The sequence below is a fragment of the Falco biarmicus genome, chromosome 2 (genome assembly GCF_023638135.1).
Source record: "Falco biarmicus isolate bFalBia1 chromosome 2, bFalBia1.pri, whole genome shotgun sequence".
NCBI lineage: Eukaryota > Metazoa > Chordata > Aves > Falconiformes > Falconidae > Falco > Falco biarmicus.
Window position 1 is genome coordinate 33,297,346 of NC_079289.1, and position 15,811 is coordinate 33,313,156.

Sequence of the window (15,811 nt, forward strand, 5' to 3'; positions counted from 1 at the left end):
CCACCTTTTCAGCCTAAGGCTTGTAGACATTGGTCTTCATGTTTAAGAAAAGTGGAAGCCCTTGAGACATCCACATTGGGCTGTTTTTTTAGACTACACCAAAGCTGTAATTGTCTCCTCTGACTTTCTCCTCCACGCACTGTGAACTTTGTCTACCTCTTATTGAGGGTTCAGACCATTTCTGGCAGTCTCCCATGACAACATTTTCAAAAGTACCTATAAGTGAATGCAGGTCCAAAATCCCATACTGAGAAATTAATTTGATGTCTCGAGAGTCAGACACACAAGGTGGTGGAAGTGTTCCAACATGCAAGTAGATAGTTACACAGTGTAATGAACAGAAGTGCGCCACGGCTAGGTACCAAGCAGCTTATGACACTCACTTATTTGGTCATTTCTGTCAATTTTACTAATTGATGACTCTTCAAGGGACTTAGGCACCAGGTCCCCATCAGGGTCCAGTCTCTTGCACACCTGTGGGGGAGCAGTGGGAGGGTGGTTTTTATTGTGGAACCCCCTGGCCAGATTACTTCCTTGTCATGTGCTGGTCTTCACTTTCATCCTCTCCTTGAACTTCAGAGATTTTCAATGCCTAGTGATCAGGATGATCTTTTGGAAAGGTATGTTTAAATACCCTGAATGCCAGTGAAGGAGCTGAACTTAAGCCTCCTTCTTTCCAAGAGTGCTCTAAATGGTGAGGTCCAGTGCTCTCGAAGGTGATATTGACCTTCCTTAGAGTGTCTGATAGATGGCTTTTAGGCACCTGATCCAGAACGATGCCAGCTGGAGTGAAATGTCTCCCAGCCTCCTGTAGCGCTGCACTGAACAGAGAGAACAGCTGCATCTATGGCACATCCCCATCCAGGGGATGCATATGCACAATCTAGCAGCTAGTTAAGACAGTGCCTTTTATATGTATTCCCAAGAGTGAAGCACTTCCCCTGTGCTTTGTAGGATACCTGAGCTTCTAACTCACCACAGTTGATTACAGGTAATCACCAGGGTCTTAGAACTTGTGTAAAAGGCCTGAGTGTCAAAATGCAGGTCTGAAGGTATGGATAGACAGATGGTTCATCCTACAAGGCAAGCTGGAATGTAAACCTACAGAGTCCTTTAGTCCAGTGTACTAATCACAGATGTGTCCTTTATTCCTGGTGGACATGAGGACATTGCTGGAAAGGGAAGCCAGTTCCCAGTGACCCTGGAATCCCTTTGTGAATTAGCTGGCGTTAGGGAGAAGAAATGTGCTGCAGGTTCTCACCCTACCTTGGCAAGCACTAATTAGCTCATTGACTCTCAAGATGTTTGAAAACAGAACATAGACTCTTTAAATCACTTAGACACATTTAAAGGTTGCCATCCTGAATTTCATTCACAACAGCTAAGTGACAACCCTACTGTTGGCCTTAGGTAAGCCAGGGGCAAACCAGTGTAGCAATCCCCAGCACTCAGTATTAAGGGCCAGTATACACCAGTAAGCCATTTTGATATTTCTAGGGGACCTTGCGGACAAGCTACATATATTGGTAGTTGGTTGTTTTGGGGTTTTTGGTTTTTTTTTTCATTTCAGCTACTAAATAACATGCTATCATAATAAGCAGTAAAAGCAAAATTATTACAAAGTTTAACACAATTGATAAGTGTCAGGATGCAATCCTCAGTAGTAATGCTAGAGTATTTGTAAATTGTAAAATAGATTCTTCCACTAACTAAAAAGAAAATCTTGGTGAAGTTCTAATTATGGTCAGGGACCAAAACTTTATAGTTTTTGGCCACTTACAAAGTTTTGAAATACAAGGATTCATATCTGTGAATAAAAGTGGCATTATTAATTCTTGCAAAGAAGGAAAGAGACAGCATCTGAGCGAGTTCCTACTTTGCCTGGACAATAAGCTGACTTTTGAGAGGGTCAGCAATAGCACTGCAATTTTCATTTTGTCACTGGGATACCTTTGCCACAAAAATCATGGTGGTGGCAGAAGAAAAGCCATCTATATGTGAGAGGTATCCCAGCTTTGCAAGGAGCTGTGATCAGAGTGGTAGGCTATGGTGCTCTGAGTCTAACAGCTCCCATGCAGTTGTACTGCAGCATTATGCTGATATGGGTGAGGAGGGAAGCGGGGAGGCAACCAGAGCAGCTGGAGTATTAGGCACCATCAACCAGAATTTTAAGACAACTCTACCTGCCATTGCCTGCTTTGATTTTTTGAAAATGATCTCAAGATCTGAACTGCGTAGTCCAGTTCCAGCTATCATGTGGATATTCTACTCATCTTGTTGTGGAGATAAATTAATTTTCACTCCACACATCAATGTACAGGGTGCCTGCCACTTCTTTCTGCTGCCAGTAAGCTTGTTTGCTTCTGTATGCTCTTGCATTGCATGTGAAGGTGTACATGGAAGCAAAAGCAAAGAGATACTCATCTTTCAAAAAGCCCTGGAACTGAAGAAACATGGATTTATGACATCACACAGTTTACCTGCTCAGCTTGTTGCTAAGCATCTTAGGTCTTTTATTCATGACACAGGATATGAGGCTAGATGCAACTTTGTGATGATTCAGTAGGGCTGTTCATTAAAAAGAATCAAAGATTTGGAGAGAAGACTGTGTCATGTCCCCCTCCTTGGGAAGATCAGGATTGTCACCATGAGTTTTTCCTCCCTTCCTATTGAAGGACTTCGGTGGTGTATGAGAGCACACTGACTTTTTATCCAATAGCTGGTAGGTATCTACTATAAAATTTCTTCCCCCCCCCCCCCCCCCAAAAAAAAAAAAAAATTGAGGTTAAATAATTCTGAAGGCAAATGCATTCTCAACAGACTGAATAAAATTCTCCTCTCCAGGTTTGTTCATTTTCATTCTCTGATCTCTCTGGATGTGATTTAATCTGTTTTAACATTATCAGCACCTTCACAGATAGAATCTGAATTTTTAATATAAAAAAGGAAGAAGAAATCTTAAAAATCCTTTTTGAGCTTTCTTCAAAAAAGATTTGGATCAGGGTTTTTTTTCCTCATTACAAATTCACTTCAAAAGTTGCTCTTTTACTTTAGAAAAGGTAGAATTTATATTGATATGGTAGTGATTACTAAAATCACCATCTTATCTCATTTGCTTTAAATTCCATACTGCAGCCCTTTCTCCCAGTAATCCTTCCACTTTTTAGTATATTCTCTTAGTACTAAAAATGAAGCCAGTTTCATTACACATATTGAAAGCATGCTGGTTAAAATTCTTTTAGCAGTCAGACTTTTTATACGCATTCATGCTTTCCAAGTATTTTTTCAATTGCTCTGCATTAATAACTTTTAAAAGGATTTTCCTTCTCTTTAATTGTCCAGTCTTAGAGTCTTTCTTTCATTTGCCAGTTACTAATTCAAAAATATGAGCTTACTTTATGTGCAATTTTTAGGTCATCATTAAGCTCTTTGTGAAAGAGATTGAGTCATATAATGTGTTTTTTACAGTGCAGCTCAGATCTCAGTTGGTGTCATAGAATGCCACTATAATACAAATAAAAACATTAATCATTCATGTCATTAGTTGCGACTATTATTTTCTACCTTGATGTATTTCTAAAAAAAAAAACCAACAAAAAACCAAAAACACAACAAGAAGCCAAAACCAAAATAACCTCTACAATCCATCCAGTCCCTTTTGATTAGCTTATTTAGTTGTGCTCTTTGCTTGCTTCTGTACGGATAATTTGTCCAGTAAAGCTCAGCTGGGTATCTCTATTCTTTACTTGTCCTCCCATTTTCCGTCTCATGTACACATGTTCTCAAAAGCATTTCTATCCAGGATGCTGCAGCAACACCAGAGAACAGAGATGAAAGACTCCATTTCTATTTTACCTTGCATTCTATAATTCTTCCCCACTTTATGGCAGTATAAGCCTTTGTGGTTGCAACCCGTAGTGTTTCAGATCGCTTATTCCTTTGTGTTTCATTTTCTTTGAATTTCTTCATTGCTTTCATTGTGTAGCCTTCACTCCACCTAAAGTCAATAGGAATCTTGGTATTGATTTAAGCGTGGCCAGAATTTCAACAGAAGCTCTTCTGTTATTTTTAAGCCTTTTTTTTTTTTTTAAAGTAGGCCATTAAATATGCATGATGTTTTATAGCAAAATAAGTGCACTGCCTCCTGAAAGGTTTCAGTCTAAGGCCCCATTTTGACAACTTATGCCATGTTCCTGGATCCTGCAGGATCTCCTAGATGATAAGGCAAGGTTTGAAGCCAAGAAGTATGTGCTTGAATTGTGTGGAAATCTGTGTGTGGTTTTGAGCTCCCTTGCTGAGTAGAGATGGAGGTAGGGGCCTGTTACTTTGCAAAACTGGACTGTAAATTTTGTGTGGAAATGAACAACAAGGGATGAGAGTAAGACATTGGAGAAAGGAAGGAAAGATGGAGGTTTCACCAAAAAGATTTTCTGAGTTGGCTGTGCATATCGTGTGGCCTGCACTTCTAAAACCTTTCAGGCTTCTTAGAAGTGAATGAATAAACTTCATAAATATGAATATGAATAATCCTATATAACCATGTCTGGTTGAAATACTTACTCCCTACAATAGGCATTAGTTTCGCTTCATGTCAGATCACTGGATTTGTCCCAAATGGTGTAGTTTGTGATGATAGAGATGTTATGGGGTAGGAAAAGAGTTCTGGAAAGGGGTAGATTATGCGGGGGGGAAAGAAGGACACACAGTGAACAAGGGAACAAAAATACAGAAGGAAAATGAGACCGAATGCAGTAAACAAAGAAAAAAAGATGACAAGACATGGCAGGCAAGGGAGCATAAGATATGGCAACAAATGGAGAAGTAAATGTCCCTACATAATGTGTGTGAGATGATTTTTTGTTTTGATTGCCAGCAGAGGCTATGGCTTTTGAAGCCTCCTCATCCACCTCTCTGTTCCTTTTCTTCAACAAAAGAAACCATATTGTGCCAAAAAAACCCCACAGCACTCTTAGGAACATTCTAATCTGAAAGATCCCTGGACAATTATTACTTTGACAATTATTACAACTTCACTTACTGGGCCCTGCTAGAGTTCAGTCACATTTGTGTTCCTTCATCTCAGAGTTCCCTTGGGGTTCTTTTTTTGGACAGGCTTGCCAAAAATAGTTGTTCCTACATTTGCTATTTTTAAATCTGAAAAAAAGGTCTGCCTAACCATAAATAATGACGAGAACAAGAGCAGTGTGTTGGGGACGTCTTATAATCTTGTCAAGCTGATGAAGAAAGTAGCATTCACTAAATCTTCCTTTGAGTTAGTGGGGTGTGGTTGTGTGTGGGGGGGTTTGTTTGTTTGTTTGTTTTGTTTTCTGGATGTCAAGCAAAGTCCGTAAAATCTGTTCTGTAATATAAGATGGTGGCATTAAAGAAGCAAGTACTGTACATTTTTACCTGCCCTGCTGTGTTGTGCTGGCCTGATGTCAGGTTCCTGTTCATTGAGAAATGACATGGAGGTGAAGCGGTCTTGTTGAGTCCAAGTGATTTATCACATGGCATGATGCCAGCACTTGCTGTTACACCAAGCTGTCAGTTTCTTTGTTGTAAATTAAACCACGTTCACAACCTAAAAGATTTTCAAAGCTTATTTTGTAGACAGATCTTCTAGCAATACCTTGCAGAGCAAACTGGGCTCTCTTTAATCAGAGTGTATATTTTTATTTCAGAGTTTAACAAGGAGTGTTCTTCCATTTCTAGAACTATTAATTGTTGATATACGTACCTCAGGCAAGTTACTTTGCAGGTTTCAATATAAATTCTGAAAATGGGATGTTTTCAGTATCCCCATAATGCTCCTTCTTTCACTCTTCCTCACTGGCTTTCTTAGCATTGAGAAGAAAGGAAAACAGCTGCTGACACTGAGGTTTGATGATTTTACAAGACCAGGGATTATAATTTGTGCTGTGGTATAATTATTTTTTATTTTGTCCTTTATCTATGTAGAAGAATCTGCTTATTGTATTATTAAAAAATATTTCTTCCTCCGTCACTCAAGTGTAGACCACTGACATCCACTCATCCTCTTAATAACTCCTGCAAGTATATTGACTAAGACCAGTCTTAGTCAGATGGAAGAGAAAGAGGGATCAACCGTCACTCCAGGCACACCTCCTCCTGGTCTCAAACACTGTAGGCCTAGTCAAAGGGAAATGTAGAAATAATATAGTGCAATTTAGGGGGATGACACTTAGACTTGTTTCTCATTCTTTCCAGTATTCAGGTAGGTGAGGCAGGGTAGACGGAAGAGGAAAACATCCTTCTTCCTCTGGTAAGCCTTGTAATGGTTCTGTGCAACACTGGGACCTCTGTGTCAGGACTAGAGCAGAAAAGGTGAGACTGCTAGTAAAAGATGACCCCACTGACTCTGCCTATAGGATTAAATTAAGCTGAGCTAGGGCAGGCTTGTCCATACTGTTCCACAGTAAGAAGGTTGTTGCTCTGGGCCAGCTAACATTTTCCCACACAGTTGAGAGTTCGGTGCAGACCAAGTAGTTTACTGAAAAGCATCTTTTTGGGGAGAGAGAACAGTTGCTGCTGCAGGGACACTCAGCATATTGTGCCATTTGACTTCAAGGAACAAGAATGGTCCCTGGCTGGTTTTGATCACTAGTACAGATGTGGTTGTTGGCAGTAGGATGAGTTGAGGAATGGCAGCCTTGCAATCCGACTTCCCACACAGCAAAACGATTTGGGAGGTAAATCACTGGAGGCACCATGCTTTCGGTGTGTTCAAAATTTTGGGATATAATAGAGAAGTCCTGTGGTTTTATGCTTTATCATGCTATGTCTTAAGACTATGTCTTAAGGAACCTACGGCCACCCAGACAGCAAGAAGACCAAACAGTAGCTTTCTCTTATCTGATTGAATTGCACCTTTTTTTTTTTTTTAATACGCATAGATATTTTTGGGGGGGCATTTTGGGGTTGTTTGGGGTTTTTTTTTGGTTGGTTGTTTTTTTTTTTATTTAAAAAGAAAAAAGAAACGGAAAACCCCCACAAAATCAAAACCAAAACAAAGATGCCATTTCTTTGTGGTAGATAGGCTGTCTTCATTATACAAATCTATAATGGATTTTGCTTATGTATCCAGCTGATGGTATGCTATACTTTAGGACCCATCCTTTGCATTATCTGAAGTCTTCTCCAGAGTGATATTTCCAGCTTTTATGTTTTCCTCCCCTGCCAGTCAATGGCAATTGCAGAGGTTTCTCCCTCTGTGACATGTGAATTGGGTAAAACAGAGAGGCTGAAGGCTTTTAGCTGTAAATGTTTGAAAGGAAAAATCTTTTCTGAAAGTAAACAGTATCATAACCAAAAGACTGAGGTTTGGCTGAGATTAATTTAAAAAATATGTTTATTTCATTACTTTGCAATCTGTCTACCGTTTCTCTTATTGATGTCACATGTCATTTGCCTACATGCAATTTTAGCCTTGGACTTAATGGTAATTTCTGTTCAGTACATTGCCAAATGCCTTTCAGAACTGTTGCCAAAAACATTCTCTTTCCTATCCAAAACTGACCTGGGGACTCTAATTCATCCACTTACAGCATCTAGCCTTGACTACTGTAATTCCTTGGTTTGCTGGGCTTGGAGCCAAATCGATTGGCAGACTCCAGCTTAGTCAGAATTCAGCGACAAGGCTACTGACCCAAACCACGCCAACTCTATATCCTCCCTGTGCTGTGAATCTATATTTGAAAAGCATGTTATACATTTACTGTAACAGTTTCCTTTACACCGTAATTTTATGGGTGGAATTTTTCTTTTACCCTGTATGTCAATTGTCGCACTCTTACAGAATTTTCTGAGCTAAATTGCCATATATTCTACTCTTGCACTTATAGTAATTTAGTGCAAAGCCCTTTTCATCCTGTATCCCTAATTGGTGTAGTTTGGAGAGAAATTCTACATGAAACTTGATTATTTTATCTGGCAGCAAAGACTTTTGTTTTTAACACGTGTTGCAGTTTCTTTTTTTGTTTTTTTTTTTACTACTACTACTACTACTACTACTACTACTACTATTATTATTATTATGCATTATAAAGCATTTGGTTGCTGGTGTTCTTTATTTTTGCATACAAGAAATGAAAAATAATCACATATTCATGACAGCTGAAAATGTAATAAGCAAAGGAAAATAGAATACTTCTTGTCTCCTGAACCCAAGGAGAAATTTCAGCCTTCACTCAATCATGTATTTAAAATAGCCTGCTAGATAAATGTAATGGAAGGTAAAAGTGTTCTCTCAACCTCTTAATCTACAGATGAGGTTATGCGTTGGTTCTCATTTATTTATGTTCTTTTCTGGTAGTATCATTTTCAAATATCCCGTATCATATATTGTCTTCCCCTGGAGATATTCTAGTTTTCCCTTTAATCCAATTTTGTATAAAACTTCTACAGGTGTTGTTTAAGGGATTTTTGTTGTTGTTCCTAGTTTTTCTGGTTGTTTTTACATTTATACTTGATAACAATAACAAATGTAAATAAATTTACATTTATATTTGATAACAAATAACTTGATGGCAACAGAAACTGAGGTTTAAACTTTCTTTTAATATGCTTACTATGAGCTGGCACCTCTGATAAAGGCTATTGTAGTTACACCACATTTGTTAAACACTGACACTTGCATATCAGTCTAGGCTTACTTGTTTGGGTCTTTTTAGTTATTTATAACTCAGCAGAAAAACAATTAGATAATAATATTTTGAAACACACCACATAAATTACCAGCTATAGAATAAGTCATTGGGAAAGATGCAATTTTTTACATCCGGTAAGTTATGCTGATAGGAAAAACAATGATGTAGTATGGACCCTTCTAGAACAATACAGTTTTTTAAGCCCTAATTTAGTAAGGAAACATCTTTGCATATGGTCAATGAAAATTTGATATAGCATAGAACTTAACAACAGATGTTTGACAATGAATATTTCATGTTACTTAATAATTCTACTTACCAGTCATCGTTGACAGTACAGTGCATTCTAGAGTTAAAGGTGCCTTACGGAGATAGACATGAACTGTTATTTCATTTTATAATTTTTTTTCTAGAGGTCAGGAAATAGTCTGAAAACCATGGTCAGCAACAAAACCAGGAGCAATGGTTTCGCTCCGATTCTGCAGATAACAGCCCAAAATCTGGGCCCTCTCTTTGGCCAAATCTTACCTAGATGTGGAGGAAAAATGAATGCACTGTAGAGTTTCTCAGCTAATATAAACTTTCCTGGCTTCCTCTTAGGGATGAATCTACCATCCTTATGGGTTGTGTGCTGCTGGATCATTTACAAATACAAATCTGATCCTGATCAGGGATGGGTACATTATGTCTTGTCTTCCAATTACACAGAGCACAGGAGTTCTTCCAGTTTTAGGCTTCCAGGGTGTCTGTGGGAGAACAAATTAATCCTTATGCAACATGAATTAACCAGCAAAGAAACTGGAAACTGAAAAACTGTGAACTGGCAGAATGGCTTTACATTGGATTGCCATCTCATAGCACATAAACGCAGGATTATCATGGAGTACAAAAAGATGTGAAGCCACTTTCCTATACTGTCAAACCATGGCCTTGGCTGCTTTTTATCTCTGATGCAATGCTTGGAGACCTTTTATGTTGGGTGTTACCTGTGGGTGTTTGCAACACTTCATAGCCTATATTGCTGGTGCTTTTTGAAATAGTTGCATGTGTGTTGACACTTTCTTTGAACAAGGTAGCGAAATGTTGGTCTTTGATATGTACTAATTTACTATTCTCCTCTACATTTGCCTTTTTAAATTATCCCTAGCTGCCTATTGGATAAACTTTCTTTAAATGCCTTGATTTTTAGCATCTAGTACTCCAAGTATCCTACTTCCTTTAGTTTTTTTTTAATTCCTGAAAGTGAAGGAGAACCATTCTCTGCTCACTTTGTCTACTACACTTATGCAAGAAAAACTATTTGACATCTTCCTAGCTTGTGTTTCCATTGCGGAGAGTTTCTGAAATAATCATATAATGACTTTTGATAAATCTTAGCATCTGTTCACAGAATGGAAATTGAACACTTTAAAGTTCAAATGTTTTTAAAAATTCATATGATGTTATTAATACCTATTAGTGGAAAATGGCAAACCAGCCTTCCTCATATTTTTGTGAATCTTTTCTACTTGAATTTCCACTTGCAAACTAAAACCAGATTGTTAATTATGCAAAATTTTCTGAGCACCTGGGTCATCAACATGATAGTAATTAAATTCTAGCCTTAGTTTCTATACACACAATAATAGATTGCTTTAGCATTTTCATTCTTTTCAAATTAATTGAATATATACCGCATAACTTCCTTGATACATCCACCTTTCACTCCAAGCAAGTTCTCATAGGCTGAAGTTATCACATCTGCTATTAAAACTTGATCACAAATGGTTCTGATCATGCCAGTAGTTTTGAGGCACCTTCTTTAGTATAAACTACATAGAAGTATTAATTCTAAAAGACTAAATTTATTTTCTATGGCTTTAGGAGTTAATTAACCAGCCCTGATTACAAAGACAAACTTCCATCTGTGATTCAAAATGTTGTAAGCTTCCTCAATCTGAAAGCAGCCTGTAAAATAGGTAATAAAAGAGGATGGAAGAAACGTGCTTCTATTCAAGTGAGTGAGGTTAACTTTCAGATCTAGAGGGGAAAGATACGTAACTGACTTACTAGGTGAGCTCATTGTTTTACAAAATATGGGTTGTTATGTATAAGATCCTCTGCATCTGTGACTTGAAGGGAGAAGAAGAGCAGCTGTTGATCAGCTCGATGAGAGCCCCGATCAGAGGGCATTACGGCATTCCTGCCACCATTTCTCTATGAGAGGGGAAGGAGGTGCTTCAAGCTGCAGCGTTACAAAACAGTAGACATTGTTTCAGCCCAGGAATCTAAAGAGATAAATAGTCAAGAACCTTGTCCAAGAGTTGAGGCATTTTTCAGTTTGACTTCATAGGTCAGCACATGTGCACGCTCAGGAGCACAGCCCAGGTCATTTGTAGAAAATTTGTATTTCCTGGTGGTCCTTCAGTTAACTGTGCTGGGATCAAGGCAATTTAAATCTTGGTCAAATAATTTTTAGGCAGGTCACTGTTGTGGAAGGACAGCGTTGCTTGTAACTGATGCAAAGAGAAAGAAAAGAGTGTTGGGAGAAGAGGTTCTGAATTAGGATGAACAAGTAGCTAAAAACGTAAGATCTTAATTGTCCTAGATAATTGACCTAAATATTGACGTCTGGCTTCGGGACAAATTCATTAGAGTTGAATGAGGGAAGCCCATTTCACATCTCTTCTTCATCTTATATGCAAAAAAATGTGACTGTTCATGTACATAAACATACATAGGCTGTGGACACAGGACAGAATGATCTACCACAGGTGAGCCCATTTATAATAAATAAAAGAGAAACAGCAGCTGCAGCTACAGAATGCAGCATTAATGTGTGGTTTAGCCCTTCCCGTCTACTGACAAATTCTCACTATCAGATAGTCACCCTTCAAAGGAGAGCCTGCTTGTCTTTCACGCTTACATTTGTACAGCCTGCTCATCTGTATGCAGCTGCCACAGGGGAACGTGTCAGGTTTATGCCTCAAGTGTCATTTCTGTAGTCACACACCTACAAAGGCACATGGCTGTGCAGAGGGTTGTAGCAGACATCACGGGGAAGCAGCTGCATGCATGGTTTTTGGTACATAGTTATAAGTTGTGTAGACTAAAGTTATGGAGACAGACTTGAAGGGAGACATCTCCAACATTGGTAAAATGTAAGTACAAAAGACACATCATTGGATGGATATTGATGATGTTGTTTCAGTAATGACATCATCCATAGACTCCTAGTGTCTTTGCTTTGCTTCTATATAGTGATCACAACATAAATTGCTTGTCTTGTTTGACTTCCTTGTTCACCAAAGTTGAGCAGATTGTCGCCGTTTTCAACGCTTCTACCAGACAAAAAGCTTGGGACCATTTCTCGAAAGCCCAGCGAAAGAACATAGACATTTGGCGAAAGCATTCTGAGGTTGGTGATTTTATTATTACTTTCTATCCATCATCTCACAGCTGGATTGACACAGAACGAGTGTGATTGTAGCTGGACATAGTGTATTCAGCAGTATTTACGGCTACTGTTTTAGCTGTTAATCAACTGGCCATTATATACTCTCCTCTACAGTATGAATTGCTCCCATTGCTCTCATTATGATAATAGTCATTAAATAACACTAAGACAGAGAGCAATGTGGTTTTATTTTTCATGCAAAATTTGGGAAATCATTGGAGGATTATGTTTACTACCTAAAATAATGAACTGAAGTAGTGAAATTAGGAACGGTATTTTCAACTAAGGATAGAATTAAGAAATATTTCTGAAAAATATCTTTTTAGGAGTCATCGTGATCTGTTTTTAAAAGAAGTATTCTGTAGCACAGATATTTTTTCTCTTTGTGCCATCACATGATCATTATAAGATGACTTTGCCTAAAAATAAGAGAATTTCTTTCCTAAGTAATGACCTAAGCATATTAAGCCCAGAATTATGACATACTCCTTCCCATTCGTTTTATGTTGATCTTTCAAAAAGTAGACACATCACTTGTATTGATTCTAATTATTATGCTTGCAAAGAAACCAGCATAAATGTAATCATACTACCATACAGAGTTAGCAATTTGGAACCACGCATGCGTGACTGTCATAGGCATGAACAGAGGAGATGGGATTCTAACTTCCCCTTGCTGCCGGTGGCGGCAAAGGAAGCGCTAGACCTCATCCTGTGTTTTGGTCATCCAGCTTTCGTTTTTAATTCAGTATATACGCTATGAGCCTGTATTTTAAAAAGTAAGTACCGCTGTCTTTGTTTTCTTTCTTTCTTCTTCCTTTTTTTTTTTTTAATATGAGCAACTTAACATACACTTGGTTTACCTTCATGTAGTACAGTATGTTGATTGTTACTATCACAGTCCTCTAAATGATTTTTCTCTGTCTCAGAGTAAAAACTTTAGAAGGTAAGGTGCACTTATTTAATTATTTTGTAGTACACTTGTAAAATAAGTGTTGTACACTTAGTTTGAGAAACACTGAAGTGCTGTGATATAAATCATTTGCGTAACATTTTAAGTGCCCATTAACTAATGCTAAATTACAGTTGAATACCAATGGCACTAAATGTAACATCCACATGAATACCAAATGAATTCTTTATTATCAGTGCTATAATGGTGAATACCAAATGACTTCACAATAATGGGACACTTAAAATAAAATGTTAGCATAATTTATTGGTACAAACTGTATTTTGCATTTTGTTCACAAATATTTCATATGAGTAGTGGGTAAAGACTTTGTTCAATTGAAAGTTGGGAGTTGGGAATTGATGTTTGTCTTATCATTTAGAGAAGTATGAAAACATGACTTGCTAGTAGATTATTTCAATTATATTGAGACCATCCCTTCTTAAACTAACTTTCTGTACAGGGATGTTGTGTGTCATTCATTTGCTGGCTTCTAAATCTTTAATAAACTGAAATGTGTAAGAGTTGGACTTTCCAGAAATGTTTCAAATATTATTCCCTTTGTTTTCCTAAGAGGACAACTAAAACAATTCATAAATATGTGAAGACTCTCACTGAAAAAATATATTTTAGAAATGCCTGTTTTCCAGATGTGAAATATGATGGAAATGTTAGCAAATGGCATATTTGCTTTAAATCATATTTTCTAACCATGACATTATTTGCTAACTTGTTTAATTACCTGGCCACCTTCCATTTTTTTCTGAATTTAGGAAAGCTTTGCTAGAAACCCAAACCCAAAACAAACACTCATACACATAGACATTCTCCATGGAAGATTATTGACTTTGCTGATAATGTAGACATTGATGCATCAAGGACATCTATCCCCTAAAGAGGGAGTAAATGTAAGCGGATGTCTGCTATGTATGCAATATGCTTCCCCAAGAAAAAGTGCAGGTGGCCTTTTCCAGTAAGGAATTAAGGAACGGCTTGCTAATTTCTTCTGGAGGTGCCTCTGTTTACATGAGATGCTGGTCAGCAATTTACCTTTTTAATAACTTTTTTTTTTTAATTTGAAATTATTCTCCTGTAAAATGCCTACTAATTAGCCCCCTTGCCTTTGCTTAGATTAATGGACACATACACATTTAACCAGAATATCTGAGATCTGCCAATGAACCAAGGGTACAGCTCGAGGGAAACGCCTTCCCTCTTTTCACACAGTCCCTCTCTGACAGCCGATGTTAATTGCACCGAGCAGCGGTCCGACTCCTCAATGCTGTCTCCTCCTTCCACACGACTCTTCCTTGTTTCAAAGATTTCAAACCACCTCTTTGGGAATTAAGCTCTTTGTTGGCAGAAAAATTAGCTGTCTGCGAACTGACAAGGCCTGCACTAATCACAGTGCAGCATCCCCGTGTTACACCTGACAGGATTATTAGGGCAAAATAGAGTCCTCTCAATCTTCCCGGTGCTGCCATTAAAAAGCCAGCAGCTACATCTGCGCCAGCTTTTCTACCCAGAACAAAGACCGTCTAGACTCCTACAGAGCCTGTGTGCCTGCTGATCATTTACCTAGAGACATGTGTGGGCTCTCTGCCTGCCCTTGCAGCAACCGGGCTGTCCACTCTGGCACTCCTTTTAGATCAAGATGCAGAGATTTTTGGGACAGCATTATGGGGCTGGGTCTTTTAAATCCGAGGTGATTTGGGCATAGGGAGAGAGGGTGAGATGCCTTTGGCCAGCAGCGGACACATAAAATATAGAGCACTCCATCTGCACTGGCTGCTCTTGGCTCCCTTTATCATCAGCAGAGAGAACTAGGCACTTCTAGGATGCAGTTAATATGACTTTGTTTAATGGAGACACCTACGCTTGGCCAGATGAATCCTACCCCAGGTGGCAGAGAGAAGCAAGAATCATCTCTACCTTAAGCGGTCTAATAATTTTTTTATCAGTCTGCTTTATACACAGATTTAAGTACTGTCCTTGCTGTTAAAGCATTCTCCTATGTTTAGCAGAACTAAACATCACTTAACATGAAGACTCACTTTCTGTCTTGTTTTCCCTGAGTGTTATCTTTGATAAACTCAATTCTTTCACAGGAAGAATTCCCTGTGGTACTGATGTTATAAATATTCATATACAAATAAATATGATTACAATGATAAATGATGCATAATTAAAATCAGAGCGGTATTAAAAACAGATACTAAATAATACATAATGACTTTATGGAAGCTAATACTGACAAAAGGTCATTTTGGGTTTTAGGAGCTCCGAAATGCTCACAGTGAACAGCTCATGGGAATCCGCCGGGAAGAGGAGATGGAAATGTCTGATGATGACAGTGGTGACAATCCCAGTAAAAAGCTGAGAGTAGATGATTCAGGTAAAGCCAAATCCTTCTATAATGTCAAGCCTATACAACTGGGGTTTTTTAAAAAGTAAACAAAAACTTACATGTGAGAAGTGACATATTAATAGCTGATTATATAAGACAGTATCTTATTTTAAACCGTCATAAGTTAGTTACTTGAATGATGCAAGCTGTTTCTAGGAGGTGTCTGTCACCTACTATGTCCTGTAACGATGAAAATTCTCCAGTTCTGCCCTTGACTGGAAGCAGTACGTTTCTTTAGCATGCTGTCTGCAGTCTTGTATGACAGTATCTAATTCCATGTTCATAAAAATGTCTTATTATGAGACTGTTTGGAGTTACGTGTTGGTCAGTATTCTTTAAGCCTTACCTTT

General features: G+C 38.2%; 1 protein-coding gene across 4 annotated transcripts in view; it reads left to right on the plus strand.

Annotated features, from left to right (window-relative positions):
• The window catches only part of ENOX1 (ecto-NOX disulfide-thiol exchanger 1), a 369,768-nt gene that overhangs the window by 290,845 nt on the left and 63,112 nt on the right, over window positions 1-15,811 (plus strand). For all 4 annotated transcript variants that reach the window (XM_056329606.1, XM_056329607.1, XM_056329604.1 and 1 more), the window contains 2 exons: window positions 11,957-12,063; window positions 15,332-15,449. In XM_056329606.1, coding sequence (XP_056185581.1) covers window positions 11,957-12,063; window positions 15,332-15,449 — 225 coding nt within the window. The remainder of the gene's footprint in view (window positions 1-11,956; window positions 12,064-15,331; window positions 15,450-15,811) is intronic.